General features: G+C 38.5%; 1 protein-coding gene across 1 annotated transcript in view; it reads right to left on the bottom strand.

Moving 5' to 3' along the window:
* Positions 1 to 16,798: 16,798 nt before the first annotated feature.
* LOC131924938 (complement factor H-like) overlaps positions 16,799 to 27,828 on the bottom strand; it is a 49,803-nt gene continuing 38,773 nt past the window's right edge. The window contains exons 13-16 of the mRNA XM_059280188.1: positions 27,404 to 27,580; positions 24,720 to 24,896; positions 19,461 to 19,643; positions 16,799 to 17,064 (exon numbers count right to left, since the gene is read on the bottom strand). Of these exons, the coding sequence (XP_059136171.1) occupies positions 16,799 to 17,064; positions 19,461 to 19,643; positions 24,720 to 24,896; positions 27,404 to 27,580 (803 nt within the window). The remainder of the gene's footprint in view (positions 17,065 to 19,460; positions 19,644 to 24,719; positions 24,897 to 27,403; positions 27,581 to 27,828) is intronic.

Below are 27,828 nucleotides of genomic sequence, written 5' to 3'. Positions count from 1 at the left end.
AAAGTGGTCTCCTACAGGGCTGCAGATGAGATTCTAGGTCCTATTCTGCTATCACATTGATTAGTCTGCACCTGTTGATTGAAGAATTGAGACCATTAATATTGTGAATATTATTGAGCAGTGTTTATTGATTCCTATTCTTTATTTGTGGTGGTGGGAGAATCCCCCTATTTTTTTATTTCCTGTTCTGGAATTATTCATCCTTTGTACTATTGGTGTAGTTAACCTCCTCAGACGAAATTTTTCCTTCTAGTTGGTCCTGTAGAGCTGGGCTAGTGGACAGTAATTGCATATATTGGTACAATGTTCCATGTAATGAAAATATTTTACAGCTGTCAACTATTCTTTATTTGTTCAATACATTTATTGTCTTGACTTATATAAAACATGGGACATCTTTTCTGGTCTTGTCTGTTTGTTGTTCTTTATGCCTTCTCAGTTGAATATGAACGTCTTTCCTTATATTTGGGAAATTTCTTCTGGTTTTGGTTGAAAATATTTTATGACTTTGATCTGGATTTCTTCTGTTGTGTCTTTGCTGAAGAGGCTATGTCTTTTCACAGAGTCCCAGAGTTTTTTAATTTTGTTAACATAGTATTTTTATTGATTATTTGGGAGTTTTACATCATGCATCCCAATCCCATTCACTTCCCAGTCTCCCATGTGTAGCAGGAATCTTAAAAGTTCTTATTAATAAAATCAAACCCAGAGCCAAGTATTGGGGTGAAATGCTGGTAGATCAGAGAGACAGAACAAGCCACAGCTATCTCACCTCGCCGGATCCTCAGTTGGTCTTGTTTCCTCAGACTGGAAGCCTTTGAGTCCTTATCCAGAATGGGTCTCAGCTGAATTGCTGCTCAAAAGCCTGAATGCTTAACCAGGCCAAATGCTTAACCAGGCCAAAATGCTTCTAGTTCTTGGTCCTCATGCCTTATATGTCTTTCTGTCTTCTGCCATCACTCCCTGGGATTAAAGACTCACTCCCTGGGATTAAAGGCGTGTGTCACCATGCCTGACTGTATCCTTGAACACATGGATTTCTGCCTCTGGAATGCTAGGATTAAATGCATGTGCTATCACTGCCTATCTTAAGTATCTAGTGGCTTTTCTGTTCTCTCACCCCAGATAAGTTTATTAAGGTACACAATATTTTGCGGAACACAATACTACCACATTCCCATGTCTGCCTTTCCAGGACCACCACCCCCGACTCCCCCCCAAAAAAGAATAATAATAAAAGAAGAAATGAATAGAAAAAGAAACAACTCCAATTTGTGATAAGCAATGTCCTTCTAACCTCATGGCTTACTACATTCTAAGGACAACCTAAGTGCAATCAGATTTGAATATTTAGTTGTTTGTCAAATGCATTTATCTGTTATGTATGTATAAGGCTATTTAAATAAAAACATAGATAACAGTTTGAATAAGTGATGAAAAGAGAATCTATTTATGAAAATATTTCCTAACAAGAAATTAAAGCATAAAATTAAATGGTGGTGTCTCTGTTCTGTGTTTTATGTGCACATGTGTGCCAGAGAAAGGCATCAGATCTCCTAAAGCAGAAAGTACAGGTGGTTTTAAGCCACCTTATGTAAGTACTATGAGGGAAAACTCTGATCATCTGGTAGAGAAATGCATGCTTTTAACTGAAGACTCGTCTCTCTAGTCCCAGTATTGAGTTCATTTTCATTCTGTGACCTATTTTGCTTTTGTAAGGAAGATTAATATGGGAGTACTAATTTTGGAGGAGACATACCATCTTTATTTTTCATGTATGTATTTTTTCAATGGGACCCTGGGTATCTGGAGGCAGGTCCATGGTTGTAACTTTTGGTACATTCATCGAGTGGGCATTTGGATCCGCATTTACTTTAACCTCAATTTGGTAGGCATTAGATCAAGTGGGTGGTGATAGATCAAGTGGGTGGTGAGTCAAGTTCAATCTTGGGGCTACTCAGTATTGATGTGCAATTGTGGTATCAGAAGTCTGAGCTCGATGTGGGCAAGGTAAATCTTCTCACTAGGTAAACAAAGCCTCTGCAGAGCAAGAAGGTTGTCACTGGGACCCTGCCTGGCTTGAACCTGTACAGACACCGTGCACAGTGCCACAATCTCTGCGGGTTCTTGTGCACACCAATCCTGTTGTGTCTGGGGGACAGGGACATCATTTCCTTGGTGATATACATTCCCTCTGGTTCTTTCTTTTTTTGTTTTTTTTTTTCGAGACAGGGTTTCTCTGTGTAGCTTTGCACCTTTCCTGGAACTTTCTTTGGAGACCAGGCTGGCCTCGAACTCACAAAGATCCGCCTGCCTCTCGCCTCCCAAATGCTTGGATTAAAGGCATGCGCCACCGCTGCCCGCGCCCTCTGGTTCTTATAATCTTTCTATCTTCTCTTCTTTTTTTTTTTTTTTTTTTTTTTTTTTTTTGGTTTTTCGAGACAAGGTTTCTCTGTGTAGCTTTGCGCCTTTCCTGGAACTCACTTGGTAGCCCAGGCTGGCCTCGAACTCACAGAGATTCGCCTGGCTCTGCCTCCCGAGTGCTGGGATCAAAGGCGTGCGCCACCACCGCCCGGCTTCTATCTTCTCTTCTGCATAGCTTTCTGAGCCCTGGGAGGAGGGTTCGGGAAGACATCCTATTTAGGACTGAGTGTTCAAAAACTCTCATACTTTGCATTGTCCAGTTGAAGATCTCTGTTTTAGTTCCCATTTACTGCAAGAGGAAGCCTCTCTAATTATGAATGAGAAAGGCACTGAACTATGGTATAGCAGAAGTCCTTAAGAGTCATTTCAGTGCTGAGAGACATGGACTCCCACTGTCAAAAAGAAGCAACTGACATTCACTTTCAAAAGAAAAAATTAGTTTTCTTCAACGGAGGCTCATTGGGTATATTAGCCACACTTAAAGGTAGGTCCCATGCCCAATACTAGATGACTAACACAAAACAACTCCATGATATTTTTTCTAGACTTTTTGTCTTATATTTCTTTGTTTGAGCATTTATTTTGTCATACTGGTATTTTGACTTCATAGTATGATTTCAAATATTGTGTTTTTATGTTTTTTGTTTGTGTGTGTGTGCCTGTTTATGTTTTTTTTTCTTTTTTTCCCATTTTGTTTCATTTTGTTTGTTTGATTGATTGATTTTATTCTTTTGGCCTGTTTGTTTTCTAAAAATAAAGATAAGAAACTAATGAAGTTGAGCGTATGAATGATCTGGGATGACTTGGATTGAGAACACCATGATCAGGATATAATGTATGAATTTTTTTAAATTAAAAAACATCAGAGTCTCACTCAGTTCCTGAGAAGTTAAGGTTGGAGTGAGAGAAAGAAGGAGGTGTGGATGACCAGGGAATCAGACAGACTTTCATCTAGAACAGGACATCAGATGACACTGTTAGTGTTCCAGTAGGTAAGATGAGGGAAGTGGACCATGGACTCATATACAAATCATCATGCAGCCAGGGCTTGGGGGTCTCAGTGTTGAGAAATGCTTCCTGTGGGACATGCACATGGCTCCAAAGGCTCAGCACACAGGTGCCAATCTTCAGATGGCAGGGGTTTGGGGTTGTGAGGAGGTGGTAATAAAAATTCAATTATTTTTTAAAATGGTTGTAAGATGAATTGCTAAACAGTCTTATTAATAAAAAATAAATAAAAAATAAAAAAAACCCGAAGCCAGATATTGGGGTTAAAACCGAGAGATCAGAAAAGCAGAAAGAAGCCAGCCATATTCTTAACCACTTGGACACCTTCTACTTAAGTTCCTATATAACCCACGCCTACATGCCTTTCTGTTCTGCCATCTCATTTCCTCTCTCAGCCCAGCTACATCACTTCTTTGTCCTGACTAGCTCTGTCACTTCCTGTCTGTCTCTACAGACCTCCAGATTTTTATGGTTAGTGCTGGGATTACCACCATGCCTGGCTCTGGTCCCAGTGTGGCCTTGAACTCACAGAGACCCACCTGCCTCTGCCTCCCAAGTGCTGGGATTAAAGGTGTGTGCTATCGTTGCCTGGCCTCTATGTTTACTATAGTGGATGGCTTTTTCCTCTGATCCTCAGATATACTTTATTGATCCCATTGCCAGGGTCCCCTGAAACAGATCAAGCTACACAACTGTCTCCCACATGCAGAGGGCCTAGTCCAGACCCATGCAGGTTCCACAGCTGTTGGTCTAACGTTTGTGAGTTTTTATGAGCTTGGTTCAGTTGTCTCTGTAGATTTCCTCATCGTGATCTTGAGCCCCCTTGTTCATATAATCCCTCTTCCCTCTCTTTGACTGGACTCCTGTATCTTGGCATGTTGCTTAGCTGTGGATCTCTGCATCTGTTTCCATCACTTACTGGATGAAGGCTCTATGATGACAGTTAGGGTAGTCACCAATCTGATTACCAGGGGAGGTCAATTAAGGCACCCTCTCCATATTGCTAGTAGTCTAATCTGGGGTCGTCCTTGTGGATTCCTGGGAATTTTCCTAGCACTAGGTTTCTCCCTAATCCTATAATATCTCCCTCTATCAAGATATCTCTTTCATTGCTCTCCCATTCTGTCCCTCCCTCACCTCAACCATCCCATTCCCTCATATTCTCATCCCCCACCCCTCCCCTCTATTGCCCCCCTTGTACTCAGTTTATTCATGGAGTTCTCATCAGTTTCCCCTTCCCAAGGCAGTCCATGCTTCCCTCTTAGGATCCTCCTTGTTTCCTAGCTTCTCTGGAGCTGTGTGTTGCAGTATGGTTATCCTTTGCTTTACATCTAGTGTCCACTTATGAGTGAGTACAGAGCATGTTTGTCATTCTGAGTCTGGGTTACCTCACTCAGGATGATTTTTTTCTAGATCCATCCATTTGCCTGTAAATTTCATGATGTCATTGTTTTTCTCTGCTGAGTAGTACTCCATTGTGTATATGTACCACATTTTCTTTATCCATTCTTCAATTGAGGGGCATCTACATTTTTTCCAGGTTCTGGCTATTATGAATAATGCTGCTATGAACATAGTTGAGCAAGTATCCTTGTGGTATGATTGAGCATCCTTTGGGCATATACCCTAGACTGATAGCTGGGTCTTGAGGAAGATTGAGTCCCAATTTTCTGAGAAGTCACCATACTGATTTCCAAAGTGGCTGTACAAGTTTGCACTCCCACCAACAGTGGGGGAATGTTCCCCTTGATCCACATCCTCTCCAACATAGGCTGTCATCAGAGTTTTTGATCTTAGCCATTTTGACAGGTGTAAAATGATATCTCAGATTCATTTTAATTTACATTTCCCTGATGACTAAGGATGCTGAGCAGTTCCTTAAATGTCTTTCAGCTATTTGACATTCTTCTGTTGAGAATTCTCTGTTTAGACCTGTAGCCCATTTTTTTTTCTATTGGATTGTTTTGGTATTTTGATGTCTTTCTATGATGATACAGTTACTCTGATACCCAAACCATACAAAGATGCAACAAAGAAAGAGAATTACAGACCAATCTCCCTCATGAATAATGATGCAAAAATATTCAATAAAATACTGGCAAACCGAATTCAAGAACACATCAAAAAATCATCCACCATGATCAAGTAGGCTTCATCCCAGAGATGCAGGGATGGTTCAACATATGAAAATCTGTCAATGTAATCCATCATACAAACAAACTGAATGGAAAAATCACATAATCATCTCATTAAATGCTGAAAAAGCCTTTGACAAAATCCAACACCCTTTCATGATAAAGGTCTTAGAGATCAAGAATACAATGAATATACCTAAACATAATATTTAAATGCTATTTATAGTTTGAGGTCTAGGCAACAGAGAAAACCCCATTTTATTCAATTTTTTCTTTAATAGCTTATTAGGAAATATTTTTACAGATAGATTCTGTTGTGATCACTTATTCAAAATATGATCTAATGTTTCACTTAAAAATATTTTTATCCATACCCAACAGATAAATGCATTTGGCAGACAACTAAATATTTAAATCTGATTCCACTTATGTTGACCTTTGATAGTAGAAAGCCTTAGGGTTAGAAGGACACTGGGTAAGAACAACATGCTGCACAACCCCGATCCTCTAAAATCAAAGCTCTCCAGCAGTGGTGATGCTTGTAGGGATCCTGTCATTAACAGTATGTGTGTGACTTTCTTTTTCAGTGTGTGCTGGTGTCTGGCTTGGTAAACATCAAAGTTTATAGGAAGGAGAAAACAAACAAGCAATGTTAATTCAGTGTTTTCACAGTACAACTCTAAGGTCATCATTTTATACATATTGAACAAAAGAATAGCATTCAATCCTTGTGCGAGTCTCTTAGTCCCTCAGACTGAAGTGTTAGGGAAGGAAGAGGAGAGACTAAGCTTGTTTTTGCCCTCCATCTTGTATGGAGGAAAACAGTTTCAATGAAACAGAAGTTTTTAATTCTTCCGTTCACACAGCAGCACCTCTTCTGTAGTTACAAAGTCCTTTTAAAACTGACTGACTATGTTCTCACAATAATATTTGCATTATTACACATATTTAAAAATATGATTAATAATAGATTTTCTAAGTAATGCTTCCTATTTTTAAATGATAAATCACATTTCAAATTATTTCAATTCTATAGGACTCCAAGTGAGCTTATGTGAGCAAATTAATATGAGTTCCTTCAACAAATGGACAGTAATAAGATAAATTACAAAAACATCCATTTGTTGTTTCTAGAAACTGTACAAAACCTCAAAAAATATCGATTATAAGTTCCCAATAAACTCAGAGTGCTAACCAGCAGTTCTACCCATTTCCTGCAGACAATGCAATTCCATTCATTCTTATTTAAGACTGGAGAATTCTGCTCTATGTATATATACGCCACATGTTCTCTACTCTGTGCTGTTTGGGAACTAAGGTTGTCTGTCACTTAGATGGGAACTCTACCAGGCAGTTGCAGGTACCTGTGTTCATGTTCTTGTTTGCTTACCTCAGCCAAATGCTCAGAAGTGAGAACCTCAAGAAAACCTCCAACTCATTCTCACAAAGGCAGCATAAGTTCTCCAACACTGCTTTGCACCAACATTTGTTGTTTATTTCCTTGGTGATTGCCATCCTAACTGGGTTGAGGTGGAATACAAATACTTCCATTTTCACCTCCATAGTCGCAGAAGGTTTTTTTTCTCCCAGGTATGAACATTTTTATTTTTGTTTTTATTTTTTCTGCTTTGCAAACTGCACATTCTATTCTGTTATCCAATTTTAGAGTGAATTTTGTGTTCTTTTGTTTCTTTGCTTTTGAAAGATTTTATATATTCTATTTATTAATGCCCTGCCATCTGAACAGCTGGAAAATCACTTTCTTCTCTTCTGTAGGCTGTCTGTTCTTTCTGTTGATTGTTTTCTACTCTTCAGTGAAGAAACCATTTAATTTAATACAACCTTTTCTATTCATCTTCAACATTATTTACTCAACTATTTGGGTCCTACCAAAAATACCGCAGCCTACCTATATATCTTGTAGAATTCCCTTATATTTCCTTTCAGCAGTATGAAAGTTTCAGACCACATATTAAGGCCTTTAATGCTGTTTGAGGATATTTTTCCATAGGATGAGAGGTAGTTTGGTAATTCTGTATGGATATCAAGTTGTTCCAGCATTACTTATTATGAATTTAATTTTTCCTGTAAAAGATGTTTATCTCCTTCATGAATAATCAGGCAGTTATAGTTTCGTGGGTTCATTTATATCCCACTCATTCTATTGGGCTTGACCTATGTTTCTGTGTCAGTTGCATGGTCTGCAACATCATTTGTACTTAGTGTTGTGATACCTTCAGAATTGCTCTTTTTGCTCAAATTATTTTGGCTATTTGTGTTTCTATATAAACATTACAATATTTAATCTAGTTATAAGAAAAATGTAAAGGGTGAGGGACTGTGTTGAGTACTTGGGGATGTGGAAGGCACAGTGAGCTCTATGAGTCAAATGTATTGCCTCCCCACTCCCAGGATTAGATACCTGTGCTGCATATCCAACTTTTGACACAGACTCTGGAAAACCAATCTCAATTCTCCATGTTTGCCTGGCAGATACTTCAGTGACCAATTCATTCTACTCTGGACCTATTCTTAGGTAATTTTTATTAATTTCTTCTTTCCCTATATATCAGATCTCAATTGCAGTTTTCCCTACCTCCTCTCCTCCTAGTCCATCCTAACCCCCTACCCACTCTTCCTTTATTTCCCTGCAGAAAATAGCAGGGATATCAACCAAACATGGTATGTCAAGTTGTAATAAGCCTAGACACCTCCCCTCATATTAAAGCTGGACAAGACGTCCCCTTAGGAGGAAAAGGGTACCAAGAGCAGGCAAAAGAGTCAGAGACAGTCTTCGCTCTCAGTGTTAGGAGTCCCACAAGAAGACCAAGCTGCACAACCATAATGTATATGCAGAGGGCCTAGGTCAGACACATGTAGGTTCCCTAATTGCTGGTTGTGTCCCTGTGAGCTTCTGTGAGTCCAGGTTAGTTGATTCTGTGGGTTGTCTTGTGATGTCCTAGACCCCTCTGTAGTGGAGGCCATGGGAGAGGATCAGCAGTCCACAATGGAGCTTATGGAATACAGCTCACTGGTTAGCACAGATACACTGAGTGTACCCTGGAGAGGCAAAGCTCCCCTGCTCAGGGGGTGTTGTCTCCAGGATGCCCCTTGCTCCCGCTGTGCCTTCTCCTGCTTGCAGCTGTCCTATACCTACTGTGTTTGGCATGGTCTGAATGTTGACTGGAAGAATCCCACTGTATCTAGAGTAGTGTGATTATTTCATGGGAAAATTCTACTCCTTACTAGGTAATTTTCCTTCAGATCATAATGAAGATGATTTTCATAGAGCAATGACAACTAGAGATGTGAGACTTACTAAGGATGGAAAATGAAAATAAGGAAGTTTCATACCTTATAGATCAATGAACCTGTGATGAACAGGCTGATATTCAAAATGGCAATTATGTCCCTTTACCCAAAATAGGTCTGAGTTCCTTGGTCATTCTGTAGTTTCCAGAATTAATCACAGGTTTTGGTGGGCACCTTGAGAAAACAAAATTGTGAAAGGAAATTAAATGACGTAGGTAGTTAACTAGACAACTTGAGTAAGGTTTTGTAGAATAATATAAGGAAAAGAATTTGATGCACTGACTCTGCAAACTACCACCTACTGTGAAATAACCCTTTTGTACACTGTAAAGATGTGTTGTTCTCATTGATGAAGAGCTGACTGGTCTATAGCTAGGCAGGAAAACATTAGGTAGGAGAACCAGGCTAAGAGGGTACTGGGAGGAAGAAGTAGAGAGTCACCAGCCAAATGTAGAGTGAAGCAAGATGAACATGCCATGCTGACAAAAGGTACCACCATGTGGTAGAGTGTAGATAGGAAATATGGGTTAATTTAAGTTGTAAGAACTAGTTAGTAACAAGATTAGCTATCAGCCTAGTATTTATAATTAATAATTAATAAGTCTCTGTGGTTAATGGGGAGTCAGCAGTTCAGATGAGAAACTCCACTTACAGCTGCCTGCTAGTACAAAGAAACTGGCTGAAATATACTTGGCTTGCTTAAAACTTTGTTAATAAGAAAAGAATCATTGCTTTGGGCTGAAGATGTTATGGTAGGAAAATTAATACAAAAAAATGTTTAACTACCTGTGGGTATCTAAGAAAAATATGTAAATTGTGATTATAATGTGATTTATTCCTGTGTAAAGATTTTTATTTGTTTTTTGGAAAATATGTAACTTGTAATGAGGTAATTTTTTTTCTTGCATAGACGTTTTTGTCTTAGACATAGAATCATGTTTTGCTCTTTCACCTAAGTCTCCTGTGTTTGTCTACCTGCTGACTCCACATCTCCTTTCCAGTTTCTCTGAACTGCTATAGCTGGACTCTTACACCCCTGGCTCCTAAAATCCTTCCTCCCCCTCTCCCATAGGGTTCCCTGAGTTCCACTTAATGTTTGGCTGTGGGTCTCTACATCTGTTTCCAACTGCAGCTGGATGCAGCTTCTGAGATGATAATTATGCTAGGTTCCCATCTATGAGTATAGCAGAATCATTTTGTTGAACTTTTCTTCTTGTCGTGTGTAGTTCTATCCTGTCTTGGCGATCCAGCCTGTGGTTCCTGGTGTTCCACACTGTGTCAGGCATGGGTTCCCTCTCTTGGCATGGATCTCAAGCCAGATCAATCATTGGTTGGACACTCCCACAAGTTCTGCTCCACCTTTATCCCAGCACACCTTATAGGCAGGACAAATTGTAGGTGGAAGATATTATAGCTGGGTTGGTGTCCCTCCCAACTCCTCCACTGGAAGTCTTGCCTGGTTACAAGAGATAGCCAGTTCAGGCTCCATTACCACCCCTTTCCCCTCATTACTAGAAGTCTTGGCTAGAGTCACCCTTGTAGATTCCCAGGGGTTTCCATTGCACTAGGATTCTACCTAGCCCCTAACACATCCCCCAATTCCCTTGTCTCTCCCAGTACTGTCTCCCTGCATCTTCACTATCTGGTCCCTCCTGTTTCTGTCCCCACCTGCCACCAGTCCACTCATGATATCTATTTTATTTCCCATTTCCAGGGAGATGCATGTATATTCTTAAATAATTTTGGTGGCTGTTGTGAATGAAATTTTTTTTCTTGGTATATTGTGAGAACCCATAGTAATTCCACTTTGTGGCTTGATTCCACCTTGACTCAAGGTCAGAGAGTTCAAGCTTGTATTTTCTCTTCTAGGCTGAATAGCAGGATGATTAGCCAAATGCCTGACTACTTAGATGTTTTGCTCTTCAAGGCCAAATAACAGGATGTTTGGCCAAAGGTGTGCTTACCAGATGTCTTGAGAATTAAGGAAGTGTTTATGTTTGTTTGTACCTTGAACTATGGTGTCCTTTAGAGGGGGGACCTTTTACCCCCCTTGCTTTGAGTATAAAACAGCTGTGAGAAATAAATTCAGGGCTGCTATGTTATTGACACAGAGCCTTCCCAAACTGTCCTTTGTCTCTGTCTTTTTCTTTTAGGTCTACAACTCTGTTTTTCCTATCTATTATTTCTCAATCCTCACTCCCCTATTCAGGACTATTCAACAGGTTGGGTGGTGCCTGGTAGTGTATTAATTGAAGTAGTTATTACTTTCATGTAGAAAAATACTGTTATTTGTGTGTTCATTCTGTATTATGATTCTATGTAACAATAGTTGGTCAAATATTAGAATCTTCAGGAAGAGTCACCAGGGGCTTTCAAGTATAAGATACTTGAAGTATACCTGAAATTTAGGTAATTCACTATAAGTATCTTGTTCATTTTTCTTTTGTTTTATTGTTTTGACAAATATTTCAAGTACTGTATTGTTCAAGAGTGGTGACAGTGGGGATCCTCATCTTACATGGACGATTAGAAAAAAATATTTTATTTTCCTCCATTCTGAATAATCCTGGTGATTAATCATGTATAACCACTTTTTTTTCTGAGATGTGAGATTCCTGTTCCTGTCTTTCTAAGGCTTCTTAGCATGAGGGATATTGAATGCTGTCAAGGGCTTTTCCACATCCATTGACACGACCATGTGGTTTTTGTTTTGATTCTGTTATGTGCTGCACATATTGGGACAACATTCTCTGTAATGAAAATAGTTTGCAGCTTTCAGCTATTCTTTCTTTGTTCTGTACATTTAGTGTTTGGGCTTACATGAAACAGAAGACTTCATGTATTTTTGGTTCTTTATACCTCTTGCACCTGGATATACTGGGGTCTTTCCTTAGATTTGAATAATTCTTCTGTAATTTGGTTGAAAATATTTTGTGTTTTTGATCTGGATTTCTTTTTCTATGTCTTTGTTTAGAAGATTATGTCCTTTCAGAGAGTCCCAGAGTTCCTGAGTGTTTTGTTTCTTGGATTTGACTTCGGTTTATCAATTTCTTTCTCAGAGTGCTCAAACTCCTCCACCTTGTGTTCAAGGCCTGCTACTCCCCTTTCCACTTTGTCCGTTCTACCCACGAGTCTTTCCATTCAGGTGTCTTCTGTCAGGCTTACTCATGGATAGTAATTTGAACTGTACAAAAATAATCAAATTAACCTTTTTTCTTCAGTTAAGTATAACTCAAAATAATGTGTACATTTGTAAGATCTGCCTTTGTGACAATGGGTGTCATCACTACTGCTAGGAACCGTATCCGTTATTTGAGTGCATAATGAAGCTTACTGGCATTATTATTATTATTATTATTATTATTATTATTATTATTATTTGGTTTTTCGAGACAGGGTTTCTCTGTGTAGCTTTGCGCCTTTCCTGGATCTCGCTCTGTAGACCAGGCTGGCCTCGAACTCACAAAGATCCGCCTGGCTCTGCCTCCCAAGTGCTGGGATTAAAGACGTGCGCCACCACCGCCCAGTGACTTACTGGCATTATTATTTCCTGTTTTGTTTTGGTTTAGATTTTTTATTCAGGATTTATATCTCTCTTTTGAGTTTATTTTCTGATCCTGAATTATATCACTTACCTTATTCAACTGTTAGTTTGTATTTTCTTGGTTTTCATTTCATTATTTATTTATTTATTTATTTTTGAGCTGAGGATCGAACCCAGGGCCTTGCACTTGCTAGGCAAGTGCTCTACCACTGAGCTAAATCCCCAACTCATTTCATTATTTAATCATATCCTCTTTCAGTTTTTTCAAACATATTTATAAAGGTTATATTGTTAAAACTACTTTATTCTCTCTCTCTCTCTCTGTGTGTGTGTGTGTGTGTGTGTGTGTGTGTGTGTGTGTGTGTATGTGTGTGTGTGTGTGTGTGTATGCAAGCAAGTACATGCAAGTACGTGTGTGTTTGTGTGATTTATGTGTACATGTGTGCCAGAGAAAAGCATCAGATCCTGTTTCAGGAGGCACAGGTAGTTTTGAACCTCCTTATGTGAGTGCTTTGAAGAAAACTCTGATTCTCTGAAAGAAACAGTACATGCTCTTACCTGCTGAACCATCATCCAGCTCCTATAATTGCTAACTTGAGTTTGTTGTCATTGTGTCATCTAATTGGCTTTCTCAAGAAACATTAGTATGGGAGTACTAATTATGGAGGAGACATACCTATCTTGGTTTTTCATGTTTGTATTTTTGCAAGGGGACCTGGGCATCTTGAGCTAGACTGGTGATTGTATCTTTTGGTAAGGATATCTGTCTCACCTTTGTTTAGTGGGCATTTGGATTTGCATTTGCTGGTACCTCAACTTGGCAGGTGTTGGAACAGCTGGACAGTGCTTTGGGTTCATTCTTGGGGTTACTCGGTGCTGATGTTCAACTGTGGTATCAGAAGTGGTCTGAGCTCAAATGGTGCAGGGTACATAGCTTCTCTCTACATAAATGAGATCTCTGCATAGAAAGAAAGCTGTCACTGCCACCAGCTCTGGTTTGAACCTGTGCCTGCACTGTGCATGTTGCCACAGTCTTAGTAAGTTCATATGTGCTTCAATCCTTTTGTGTCTGGAGGACACTGTTCCCTTGGAGTCATTCATCTCCTCTACTTCCTAAAGTCTTTCCACCTCCTCTTCTGGACAACTCCCTGAGCCCTGTTTGGAGTGGCTTGATGAAGACATCCCATTGAGGACTAAGTGCTGCAAAAATCTCTCAGACTCTGCTCACTGTCCAGTTGTAGATCTGTTTTAGTTCCTCTACTGCAAGAGGAAGCTTCTTTCATTATAGGTGAGAAAGGCCCCAGACTATGGGTATAGCAGAATGTTCTTTGGAGTCATTTCAGTGCTGAGACAGGGAAGTGGACGTAGGCTCTCTCCTAACCAAGATGCCATCTACAGTTGACACCTTCTGAAAGGAAAATTTAGTTTTCTTCAATGGAGTATCATAGGGTATACTATCCACACTTAGGGTTAGGCACTATTCTTGGCAATAAATGGCTATCACAAACAAAACTCATTGGTAATTTTTTAGACTTTTGTTTTGTATTTCTTTGATTGGGTTCTTTCTTTTTCACCTTTTGATCTTTAGTCTCTATATATGGTTTCCATATTATGTTTTTGTGGATTTTGTTTTCCTGTGCATATGTATGTATGTATGTATTGCGTATGTGTTTCTTGTGTTTTTTCTTTTTTTCTGCTCTATGTATTTGATTTTTCCCTCTTTGTTTACTATTTTCTTGTTTTCTAAAGAGAAAGAGATAGAAATTGCATTGAGTTTGGTAGGTAGAGGTGTGTGAGTATCTGGTAGGAGTTAGGGTAGAGAAAATCATGATCAGGATAGATTTTATGAAAATATATTTTCAATTAAAACAAAAGAAGTCTCTCACTACAGTTACTGAGAAGCTAAGGTTGGAAGGTGAAAGAAAGAAGGAGGTGTGAGTGAGTGGGCACCCAGACTGTCAGCCAGCACAGGACTTCAGATGACATTGTTAGTGTCTCAGTAGTTAAGAGGAGGGTAACCTACAGAGTGCTTCTTGTAGGGTACCAGGAACTCAGATGCAAGTCCTCATGCAGTCAGGGATGGAGGACCCAGGGCTGTGAAATGCTCCTATGCATGCAGATCTTCATATGACAGTGGTTTGGGATTGTGAAAAGGTGGGAATAAAAATCTAATTATTTTCAAAGTTGAGTTTTATTGTGTAACATATGATCCATCCTGGAGAATGTTTTTTATGCCTTTGGAAAGGATGTGCATACTACTCTTGTTAGGTAGTGTGCTATGAATGTGTCTGACAGGTTCAATTACTTCAGTTCGTTAGGAATGTGAAGTGTGTCAGTTTGGTTTTACATGTTGGTGAAGTAATACAATCTTGAAGATCAAAACAATATGTCTAACATGTCATTCAAGTCTAGTGTTGTTGTACTGTGTTTCTGTCTATCTGATTAATCCGCAGTTAAAATAGTAGTATGAAGACCACAGTGGTTACTATACCTATGTTTATTTCTTCTGTCATGTCTATACATACTTTTTTTTAATATCAAGTTCATTAAACACATACCAGTTGTTTATATATATTTAGAGAATTGGTTTTTATCATTACATAATGACCTTCATTTTCCTTTATTAGCTTTTATTTTAAGTTCTAATTTGTCTGATGTTAGTCACAATCATGCTATCCTTTGCTTCCCATATCCATGGATTGTATTTCTCATTCCTCTGCTGTAGTCTTAATGTGGATTCTCCACAACATTTACATGTGTCTTCTACGTCACCTTCATGATGATGAAGATAATGGTTTTACTAGAGATTGGATTAGGAGGTTCTTTTCTGACTCTTAGAATTACTTCTATTTCAAAGACACCAAAGCCTATTTCCTTGCCAAGATGCCGCCATTCAGAAGTACTCAGGAAAGAGAAGGCAATGTCAGATGCCAAATCTTATGACATCATCTTAGATATGTCGTCCTGTGGCTTCTAAAGTTTAGAACTTCATGACATGAGTGCGTTTTAAGCAGACACATGCCGTTTATGGTAAATTGTTATAGTGGTGCTGACAGACAACTATCTTCACTAGTGTTACAGTTCAACACAATTACTCTTGTTTATTATTTTTATTAGTAACATCTCCTTGGTGTTTGAATTATTGGTATGGCAACGATCCAATTTCATATAATAGAAGGTTATAAAATGTTTGTTCAATTTTGACCATGTTATTTATATGTATATTTTCTCCTTAAAGATTCCAAAAGTGAAAAGTTAAAAATATCTTTAGAGATCCTTTTCTTAAAATAACTTGTTTTTATGGTTCAAAACCTATTAGGCTCATGGTAGAGGTACTAAAATATAAAGCTAAAGATTAATACTCCCAGTTTACACTTGAATTACATCCTGATGGCCAAGGTACACTGAAAACACTCAGTTTAAATTCATTTTAAATACCCAATGTTTTACTAATCAGAATAAACCAATATGTGGTTTGAAATGTTGTCTGGTTACCTTGGCCAAATAGGAATTATGATGAGTTACTGCAACCTATTTCACAGTATCATATCACATATAAAGAGCCCAGAATAAAGATGAAATCTTGGCAGTATTTGCTAAATAATTATCATTTTTTCACTATCATAAAATTAATAAGTCATGCCTATTCACTGTAAACTAGAAACTGTCTTTAAAAATATTAAATAGCAACTCTTAACATTATTCCTTCTTACAAATTTGGTTGTATTTATTGTTATTTTCCTTTATTAATTTGGGCACAAAGTATGTATGTGCATGTTGGCTGTTTATCAGGTATAGAGAGTATTTATAGGTTTATATCAGTGGCAAAGTCCTATACCAAGTTAAATTTTAATTGCTTTGTATAATTGCTTGAATATTTCAATGTGCCAAATTGACGTATTCTGAAGTTCATCACAAAATGTTTCTTAGATTTGTTTATTAAAACAAAAGTAGTATTTAGCAATTACTTATATTCAGTAGTAATGCTAAGTATGACAGTTTGATTATTATATATTTGTGAGATAATACTAATTTGAAGATGAAACAATATGTCTTCTGTTCACCAGGAATCAGAACCTTAGCTCAAAATGTATTGAGGAAGATTGGGGAGATTTTTAAAAATGATGGGTAGAAATAGACACCAAGAAGTTACATCTTTTTTATTACCATTGACTATTGTGCCAGCACACAGCCCATTCTGCTTTAGGAGTTTTGAATGCACTGCTTGCATTTGTAGCAATGGTGTCTTAGGCTACAAATTAATAACCATATACCATCACAAGTTTATACTTATGAGAAGAAATGAGTTACACAACACTTCAAACATAAATTGAAACTGTATTAGTAATATGCATGCATATTTCTAAACAAAGGTTCATTCATCTATTGTACCATGAACTTTTTTTTTGCGCAAGTGGTGTCGTCGAAGTACCAAGATCTTATATCTTGAGCAAGTAGGATAATCGATGTGACCATCAATGCACATTGTATGTAATGGAGGTCTTGTATTTGTCTGTCTATATCCAAATTTACACTGAAATTCAGCATAGTCTCCTGATCGGATATATAACTTTTGGTTTTCTCTCCATCTGAAAGTTATGTTATGTCTTTGCATAATTTCTTCTGATATCACACATGGATCTGAAAGAAAAATTACCAAAAGTTTAGTAATATGTAAACATACAGAGATTCAGTTTTCAAGCATTTTTTCTCAAAGTTTTTGAAAACCTATCTGTATTAAACCAGTACATAGAATTAATTTATATTGAATAGCAAATGCTGTCAAAAATGTTTTTAATGTGATAATTAGATTTCAACAACAAGGATTCCTAATGTCAATGAAATGGATTTCAGGACATTCATGGTTGTTTGCAATGATTTAGAGATTTAGCAAAGGTTAAAAAAAATTGAACCTTGACATGAATATGATATTCAGATCTAATGTTCAGTGAGATGAGTGTATTGAGAAACACTGCTCTTGGAAAGCCAAACCATAACCACCTTCATAATGTTCATCATTCACTCACAAATTTGTAACTATGAAGTGATTAATGTATTATGAATTTGATTTTCATAGTTTAAAAAATGAATCTATCAAATTACCACACTGGATATGCTTGGAAAGCAGCTTCTGCAACAACTACACTATCCCCTGGCTTTTCTTAAATTGCTAGAAAAGCAAGAGTACAAAATGTCCAAGTTCATGATGTTTCCAACCAATACATTTAGTGCTGCCATCCTGCCCTACAATACATCTGATCATACCCTACTGTAAAGGCTGGGACTAAGTACTATACAGTAGGTGTCAAATTCCCATAAACACATCTCCAATAGCAGGATCTGATGTCATGCCATTGTCTAGTCAGAGGAGAAACCTACTGATCTCTCTCTGCTGAATAACCCTTGTAAGTAGCAGATCTACCAATCACAGTTTCTGAGAAAACCTGACTCATCTTCTATGAGCTACCATACCCACTGTAGGAGTCTTGACACAGTGAGCTGTCTCTATCACCCCACCTGAGCTGACAAGTGTCCCAGTTTCAGTATAATTCACAGAAACAGTGGATCACATTGTTTCCAAAGGTGTTAATTACAGGCAAATAACCCATAGGTACTACATGGAAATAACTTCTGCACTGTAGCTCAAGATACATTTCTAGCAGAGAGCTTCCTACTAAGGAAGTCTCCATGGATATAGTGTATAGAATTGATCGAACAGATGTGTAAAAAGCACAAAAAACGGAAAAATGGAAGACAATAAGATTCTTTGAAAGTTGCATTGTTCCTGCAGTAATAGACTCCAAACGTACTGATATGAATAAAAAATCAGCTGGAGAGTTTAAAAAAATCATTTTTAAAACACAATTATTTCCAAGGGAACACAGACAACTAATTAAAGAAGTAAAGAAACACAATGGGGAATATGAGGGGAAAATGTACTGTCCTGGAAAAATGTACTCTGTACCGTCTGGTACTTTATGCCAACTTGACACTTGACACAAGCTGGAGTTATCAGAGAGGGAAGAGCTTCAGTTGAGGAAACGTCTCCATGAGATCCAGCTGTAAGGCATTTTCTCAACTAGTGATCAGTGGGGGGAGGGACCATGATGGATGGTGTCATCCTGGGCTTACAGTCCTGGGTTCTATAAGAAAGCAGGCTTCACAATCCATGAAAAGCAAGTCAGTAAGCAGCACCCCTCCATGGCCTCTAAATCAGCTCCTGACTCCAGGATCCTGTTCTGTTTGTGTTCCTTGGCTGACTTCCTTTGATAATGAGCAGCAATAAGGAAGTGAAAGCCAAATAAACCCTTTTCTCCCCAAACTTTTTTTGGTCATGGTGTTTTTTCATCACAGCAATAGAAACACTAAGTAGAGCAGTCTCCATAGGCATATATATTGCTTTTCTTTTTAATCAGGGAGTGGTTCTACTTGAAAAGGATTGGGGCTCTAGCCTTGTTGGAGGAGGTGTAGCCTTGTTAGTGTAGCCTTGTTAGAAGTGTGTCTCTGGGCATAGGCTTTAAGGTTTCAAAAGCCCAAGCCAGGCCCAGTGTCTATAGCTTCCTACTGCCTTCGGGGCCAGATATAGAACTCTAGGCTATTTTCCCACCACCATGTATCCCAGTGTGCTACCATGCTCCCCACCCTCATGATGAAAATGGACTACACCTCTGAAACTGTAAGCAATCTCCAATTAAATGCTTTCTTTTATAAGAGTTGCCAGGGTCATAATGTGTTTTCAAAGCAACAGAGCACTGAAAGAAACAATGGGTATGTAAATAACATACTCACACCAAGTTTTATGGACATCTATACATATTAATAAAAATTCAATAATAAAGAGTAAAATGCATAATTATATTTGTCAACTATTTTTATATTAAAAAGAAACTAATAATCTTTCTTTCCTCACATGCTGATATTTGGCAGTGAAGCACTAATCAAAAGTGTGATTTTAGTCATCAATGTCATTTATTAATATCAAAATATCCCTATCATGAAACTGAATCTCCTATGATCTATAAGAATGAGGTACTTACGTAAACATGTTGGTGGCTCTGACCACTCTCCATTTCTACATGTTATTTTCTTGTTGCCCTGCAGTTGGTACAAGGACTGGCACTGATATTCAACTGATGATAATGGTGCATATACTGGCAACGGGAAGGAGGTGATGTCTCCATTGTCAATAGGTGGAGGAGGCCCACATTTCCCTGTTGAATCTAAGAACACAACATTTGAATGTTTGAGAGATCAAATCAAAGTACAGACTTAAACAGAACCAATGAAAGTACAGTGCTAAAGAAGACTTTAGTGATTTCTGGCTACACAAATGATTACTAGAAGAAATTTCAATCATTTAAACTGAAAGTTACAAGTACTTCCTTCCTTCTCACCTAAAGTACTTAATGAAATGGAACAAGCATGTCTGCTCTGAAGCGTTCCACTGCTCATAAATGGAATAATAGCAGACTCCAATGTAGACAGGCAGAATTTCTTTGTTTTCAAGACACCAGAGTATTTTTTTGCTCTATATATTCCTTATCTTCATCATCATTTTTTAGCAACACATATTTATAGACAAGAATATAAAGCTTTTAAAGTTACAGAAGGCAAAAGAGGCTTTCTGGATCCCTGATGTGGGTGAAGTAAGTATAGCATCTATATGTCATACTTGCTGGGTACAATGAGAGTTCTTGGACATAATATTTTTAGTAAACAATATAGGAAAGGGAAGACATTGAGAATTCTAGTTAAGATATTCAGGACTCAACTAGCTACATAATGCTGTGTGATATTTAGTTCTCTTCCAGACTGCTGATTGTCATGGTGAAGCCACAGGAAAAGACTGAAATCAAGTACTACTGATGGTATGCTGTGTTGAGTAAGGTGTCACCAGGAGCATCATGAAACTGAACTGAACTCCAACATTGTTTAGAAGAAAAAAAAGTGTCAAAGATTCAAAGAAAATATTTTAGCATGAAGGAAAATGAAAAAGGTTGGGCATAAGGCATGCATGTGCATATTTAAGAGCTGATTAAACTAAAAAAAAAAAAAAAAAGACAAGTCCCTTGAAGTTCAGGCAGATACATGTATTGAAACTGCTTAAAGAAAACATCTCGAAAAACAACATCTTTATGGAATCACCAGTCACAAAGGTTCAAGATCCAAAAGAAAGCAACTTCCCATCTACCGCCATGGAGGCCATAGGAAGTGAAAGAAAATGAATGTCTACCTTGAGTTCTATGTCCTGTGGTGCTAGCCTTTCCAATAAAGATGGTAATAAAGACATTATCAGATAAAAGAAGATAAAGAGGATTATCACCAACAGAGTTCCTTATACAGAGTAAAAATAACAATTAGACTTTAGGACAAAAGTAACCAATAAAATGAGGGTACATACTAGATGATCTTTCTGCTCATAAAATTATGTTTATTTTTGAGATGAAACCTAGCACTGGAGAATGGTGCTCAATATATGTAACAGGAAATGCTAAGGGAATCTTAAAGTAAAACATGGAAAATGGGAAGCACAAATAGATTTCAAAGGTAAGTATAGTTTCTACTTTTTTTTTGAAATATAAAGTGTCAGCATTAGTAAGGATGGCAAACACAGATCTAGGGTGACTTCAGTGATAGGTGGTTAGGAAATGATTAGAGATAGCACACTCAAATTGTGTACTCAAAACCAACAAAAGATGCATGCCAAAATAAAATTCCTAAGAAATATTCCTCCAAAGCAAGGGAAAAAGGAGAAATATGGCTTATGATCACAGAACTCAAACACAAATTAACAAAAGAAGAGATATATCAAACTTACTAGAAATTGTTTTACATGCAAGTGATCTGCATACAGAGATTTTAGTGGTGGACTAGGCAGTTGAAGTTTCCTTATAGATATGATGTAAATTTATTCATCAGCAATATATAGTTCATATTCAATAGTAAGTGACTTATTGAGGTAATTTGGGAAATTTCTGTTCTTATAAAACTAAGTCTCCACATGTACTCATAGAAAATACCTGTATTTTGAGTTTTTTTTTTTTTTTGTGTGTGTGTGTGTGTGTGTGTGTGTGTGTGTGTTTGTTTGGTTTATGGTGTTTTTTCGAGTCAAGGTTTCTCTGTGCAGCACTGGAGCCCTTCCTGGAACTCACTTTCTAACCAGGCTGCCCTCAAACTCACAGAGATCCACTGCCTCTGCCTCTCAAGTATGGGGATTAAAGGCATATTTCGAATTCAACATGTAAGAATATCCCTGGTGCATGAGCTGGCTTTCTGGAGCCCATTACTTATGGTTGAACATCTTGCTGACCCTTGATGCAGGGAGGAGGGACTTGATCCTGCCTCAGCTGAATGTACCAGGTTTTGCTAACTCCCTTTTGTAGAAAGGGAAGTGGGGGGTGGGTTGGGGGAGGAAGTTGGGGGAGGGTGAGTGGGAGGAGGGATGAGAGATGAAAGGGGGAATCTGTGATTGGTATGTAAAATGAATAAAAAAATTATTTTTTAAAAAGGAAAATCTTATTACCCCTTATCATATGTGGCAGGTATGAGATCTGGTCCCTGGGTCATTAGAGTGGGAGAGCTGGCCTTGCCCCTGACCTGCTGTGGAGTGGTTCCTGCACCTGGCCTGGTCAGCACAGTAGAGCTGACTTTGTTGGTGAGGGCTTGTCTGAGCTGGCCCTTAGGACATGAGAGTGGGATAGCTGCCCCTCCTTCTGGCATGTGGTGGCATGGGTGGGGGAAATATGCCTTCCCTAACCTCACCCCTTGCCACCTGCATCAAGAGGAAGAACTGGTCTTGGATGCATGAGAGTGGGAGAGCTGGCCCTGCCCTTCACAGGCTGCTGCACTTGGGAGAGTGGACCCTGCACCTTGCCTGGGCAACACGGTAGTCCTGGCCCTGGTGGTGTGGATACAAGTGAGCTGGCCCTGAGGGAGTGAGAGGAGAACTGGCCCCATCCTTTGATACCTGCTGAATTGGGTGAGCTAGCTGAGGCAGTGCTGGAGAGCTCTCCATGATGGTGAGGATGAAGGGGAGCTGGCTGTCTGACAAATGTAGCTACCACCCAGGGCCAGGCCCAGACCCAGGTCTACGAGTTGGCCCACCTCAACATCCACCCACCTATGAACTGCTTGAGCACATGAAGGGGACACTCTTGTGGATCCAAATCAGTAGGATCTCCATGACACAGGGCAACAATAGGATATCTACAAAGAGTCCCAATGAGGGCCCAGTATCAAGAGTATAGCGGAAGTCAAAGGCCTCATATGCCATGGAGTGGCAAGGGTAAGGGAAATATGCCCCCAATCCCTTGCCACCTGAAACAGGCAGGTAGGAGAGCCAGATCAGGGGCATGAGAACAGAGAAGCTGGCCCTGTCCCTCTCCAAGTGTAATAATCCAGAGAGTGGGCACTACACTTCCCTTTGGGAAAAGAGTAGAGCTGGTCCTGGTGGTGTGAGTGCATGTGAGCCAGAACCTAAGATGTGAGAGCAGGAAAACTGGCCCTGCTCCTTGATGTCTGCTACATTGGGTGAGATAGCCAGGACAATGCTGGTGAGCTCTCCTTGGAAGTGATGATGAGGGAAACCTGGCAGGCAGACAAACCCAGCTGTCACCCAGATCCAGAACCAGGACTACAAAGTAGCCCATCTCAACATCCACCTCACCTATGAACTGCTGGAGTATGTGAAGAGGCCAAACGTGCAAATCCAAAGCTACAGGATCTCCATGACACAGGCAAAAGTAGAATATCCAAGAGGAGTCCCAGTAAGGACCCAGTATCAATAATATAGCAGAAGCCAGCGGCCTTGAACCAGATCAATGACTCATTGCAATAAACACTTACAAGTAAAGATGTATGGACCAAAGGGTATACTATGTGACTCACTGGACCACACTACAGCTTCAATGCTGAGAATTTTTTGTTTGTTTTGTTTTTGTTTTGTTTTTGGTTTTTGGTTTTACTTTTAAATTTTGTTTTTTTGGGGGGAGGTTGTCAGGGCAGAGGGCAGAAACAAGGGGACAGGGATCGAGTGGGATCAGTATACACCATGTGAAATCACAAGGAATCAATAAAAAGGTTTAAAAAAAGAAATGAGGAAATCTAAGAAAGAAGACATTGTATTTTACTATGTGAAGATATTCTATTACACTATTCATTTTCTTTTCAAAGTAAATATTTTGAAAATCTTTTCTCAATCCTCATATAAATGTATTTTATCCATTTAATATTCAATAAATAAGTGAGAGGCTTAATATTTAAAGTGATTAATTTTTCCTTTGTGAAAAATGTTTCTACAATCTGATTGAACCTTGGTTGAAAAATTCCCACCTTAATTCTTCATTAAATTCACCAAAAGAATTAAAACTTTATCAATATCATTTTATTTTCATTTTCTTATCATTTTGGTTGTGAGCCTATCATTTAATGGCTGAGCCATCTCTAGACAGCACTGAGTCACCAAAAAACAAATACTGGATAGTCCAGAGTAATAGGATCAGTGCCTTGTATAGTCATCATCAAAGTGGCTTCCTCCAGGAGTAGAGGGGAGTGAGTGTGGAGACCCACAGCCAAACATTGTTAGGAGTCTAAACTGGAGGTGTCGATTGGATCCCTCTCTTGGAGATTGGGGAACCCCACAGAAGAGGGAATGAAAGATTGTAGAGTGAAAGGGGATAGAGGACACCAGGAGAACATGAATCACCTGAATCACTATGATGGGCTCACATGGGCTCTCAGAGACTGAAGCAGCAAACACAGGCCTGCATGGGTCTGCAGCAGGTGCTCTGCATATATGTTATGGCTTTTAGCCTAGTGTTTTCCTAGGACTCCAACAGTGGAAGTGGGTGGATCTCCAACTCTTTTGCCTGCTCTTGGGATACTTTTCCACCTATTGAGTTAGGTTGTGCTGCCTCAGTAAGAGGGGGTTTGCCTTGTCTTATTGTATCTTGTTTTGTCCTGTTTGGTTGTTGTCTCTTGAAGGCCTGCTCCTTTCTGAAGGGAAATGCTGAGGGAGTCGATCTGGAGGAGAGTGGATATGTGTGTGTGTGTGTGTGTGTGTGTGTGTGTGTGTGTGTGTGTGTGTGTGTTTGTGTGTGTGTTTGGGAGGTGAGTTGGGAGGAGTGGAGGAACGGGAAACTGCAGTAGAGATGTATTGTATGAGAGAAGAATCTATTTTCAATTTTAAAAGAAAATTAGAAAAATGCTTCTTATAAGAATTACTTCACTTTATCTTCACTAATGTACAGTAACCAAATTACATTATCAAATAAACATTGGGAAATATGATGGCCTACCTTTGCATTTTGGTGGCTCTGTCCAAACCCCATTTTGACACATCACTTCTACTTCCCCAAATAGTTCAAAAGGTCTATTACATTCATATCGTACTCTCTCATTGGGTGGATATTTATCCATGGGCCTTGTTACTATAGTAGCATTTTTCACAAGTGGTGGATCCACACAAGAATTATCTAAGGAGCAAAAGAATGTATCATTAACTATTTGTTCATCTTAAGTATGCAATCAACACATAAGATTCTAAATGTATTTCTCAACAGATGAATAGATAAAGAAAATGTGGTATATTTACACACACACACACACTTTCACACACACGCACACAAATAAACTCATGAAATTCACAGGCAAATGGATGGAACAAGAAAAAAAAATAATTTTGAGTGAGGGAATCCAGACAAAGAAAGACATATATGATGTACATTTGCTTATATAGATACTAGCTGTTAAGTCAGTGATAGTCAGGCTATAATCCATAGACCAATAGGGGTTAGGTGTAGAGCAAAAGACAAGTGGAGGGAGTATTCTCCATACCATGAGAAAAGGTATAGAGAGTTATGGAATAGGGAAGGAGAGGCAAGAAACAGAATACATGGAAGTACAACTAAAATTAAGCAACATTTGAGGGATATTATAGAAACATAATACAGTAGAAACTTCCTAAAATACATACATATATGAAGATATTGTAAATGAAATAACCAAAAATGTACAGAGACAGAGCCCCAGTGGACAACTCTTGTTAGCAAATGAAGCTTCTAGTACCAAGATTGGGTTACATCTAATTGAATTAGTGGCCAAAGATGCCACATGAGAACTTCCAAAACACCCAGGCTTTTGGCAAGACTATAGGTTGTTTTACACAAACTGGAGGCAAGGACACATTGTGAAAGACAATACCTTCACAACTCACTGAACACAGCAAAGTCGAGCTGGTGCTTACATATAGGCTAGCATCTTTGGTAAAGGAAGGTATTTTACATGCTACCAAAGTAGAAATATAAACACCAACCTATCCACACACCCTTGATTTATAATGGAATTATGTCTGCAACTTATGATAGGAAAATGAAGACACCTAGCTTGTTGGATTGACCAAAAAATATGGAATATAAGTTAAGGGCTTCTCCACGAGATGGAATCCATATCTGACACTGCTTGGGTGACCAAGAACCTGAGACTACATAGCCCAGACACTTAATACTTCTGTGAAACCAAATACGACTCTTGTAAACAAAACAAAACAAAACAAAACAAACAAACAAACAAAAAATAAAACCCATAGAGATAATAGGACTCCACATGATATTCTTCTATACTCTTAGATCAGTGCCTTGCTCGGCTGTCATCAGAGAAGCTTTTTTCTGCTGTAGATGGGAACAAATACAGAGACCCAAATAAAGACATGTAGAACCCTTGGAACACTCCAAGATTTGTCGTAGAATGTCTCCATCAAATCCCTCCCTATATGGCTTAAGGACCCAGAAGAGGAGGTGGAAAGAGTGTAAGAACCAGAAGAGACAGAGGACACCATGAAAGCAAGGCCTTCTAAACAAACAAGATTGATGTACATATGAACTCACAGAGACTGAGTATGCAAGAGCCTGGATGGGCCTGCACCAGATGGGGTTCTAGAGCTAAAAGGAGCAGGTGCCACAGGCCTACATCCCTAACCAGAAGCAATTTCCAATGGATAACCACTTGCAGATAAAAATTTAGAGTTCTGCAAGGAAGTATCACGTGAGAAACAAGCTACTCAAGGCAGGCTGCATAAAATAAACTCAAAGACATCTTTGGAGGTTCTTTGTCTCACAATGTCCTGTTAGGGCTTTTCTTTTTTAAAATTCCATTTTATTTTTCTGTTTTGTTTTTGGTTTTACTTTATTTATATGTTCCTTCTCACTTTTAACCCTACAGATCCTGTGTGTGTGTGTGTGTGTGTGTGTGTGTGTGTGTGTGTGTGTGTGTGTATACCATATATATTATGGTTTCTAGTTTAATGTATTTTTGGAATTCCTGAGTGTGGGAATGAGTGGGGCTTTCAGTCTCTATCATTCTCTTGTCTTTTCTTAAAGGGACTGTGTGCAGATGGGACAAGAGGTGGAGAGGAACTTAGAGGACTAGAGGAAAAGAAAAACATAATCAGGATATATCGTGTGGGAAAAATCCATTTTCAACATGATGGGGGAAAGACTGTTTCAAGACTATCAAATTTTAGGAAAACTATGATCAAATAAGAAATATCCTAATATCCTAACAATTAGAGAAAAACGATATATGTAGAAAATATCGACTGAAAGGTGATTCTTTAGCAATGCATTTACAAATGTTTACAGTCTACAAACCGAGTTTGCCCACAATCCATGAAGGACATTATAGTGGACTCAAGGTCCTTTAGGTATTTTTCTATTTAAGATCTCTAGGATGAGCTTCTCAGTGCTAAATTACATTCATAAACCCGGTCCAAAAATACTGATGATTCTGGCCATGGACCACACTCTAGAGACTATCACTCTACTAGCTTAGTCATTGGGTTTTCAGTTTCCTGATTTGATTTTTAAACATAAACTGACTTCATCTTGCTTTAAAAGCTAACCTTTGCCCACTTTCAAATTATTTAGACCTTTTCATCAATATTCTAAAAATATAATAAATATATGTTGAAAGTTCACCAGACTACCTTTGCATACCAGCTCTCCAATCCACTTTCGATTAATACATGTCACAATGTTGGACCCATCCAATTGATAAGAAGGTGCACATTTGAATGTCACTTGTTCACCTGACCTGTATGAAATTTTTTCCTTTTCTATGAGTATGGCATTTTCAAACCTGGGAATATTGTCACAATTAGTTCCTGAAAGAAAAAATATATAGGATTTTGTTTTCAGGAAATTGTAGAATATCCAATATATGAAACAATAGTAAAGTTCATTGAGAACAGGAAATACTGTAGTTGCCCATTTTGACTTAGATATATGGAATTGTTTCATATTTATGAAAATAAATGAGGTGGGAATGACCACGGATAAAGAATACTGATCGTTATAATTCTTGAGATATTTTCATTGTGTATTCAATTTTTTCTCACTTACTTTCCACTCT

The sequence above is a fragment of the Peromyscus eremicus genome, chromosome 15 (genome assembly GCF_949786415.1).
Source record: "Peromyscus eremicus chromosome 15, PerEre_H2_v1, whole genome shotgun sequence".
NCBI classification, from domain to species: Eukaryota; Metazoa; Chordata; class Mammalia; order Rodentia; family Cricetidae; genus Peromyscus; species Peromyscus eremicus.
Note: the sequence above shows the minus strand (reverse complement) of the source record. Positions and strands in the feature narration are given on the sequence as shown.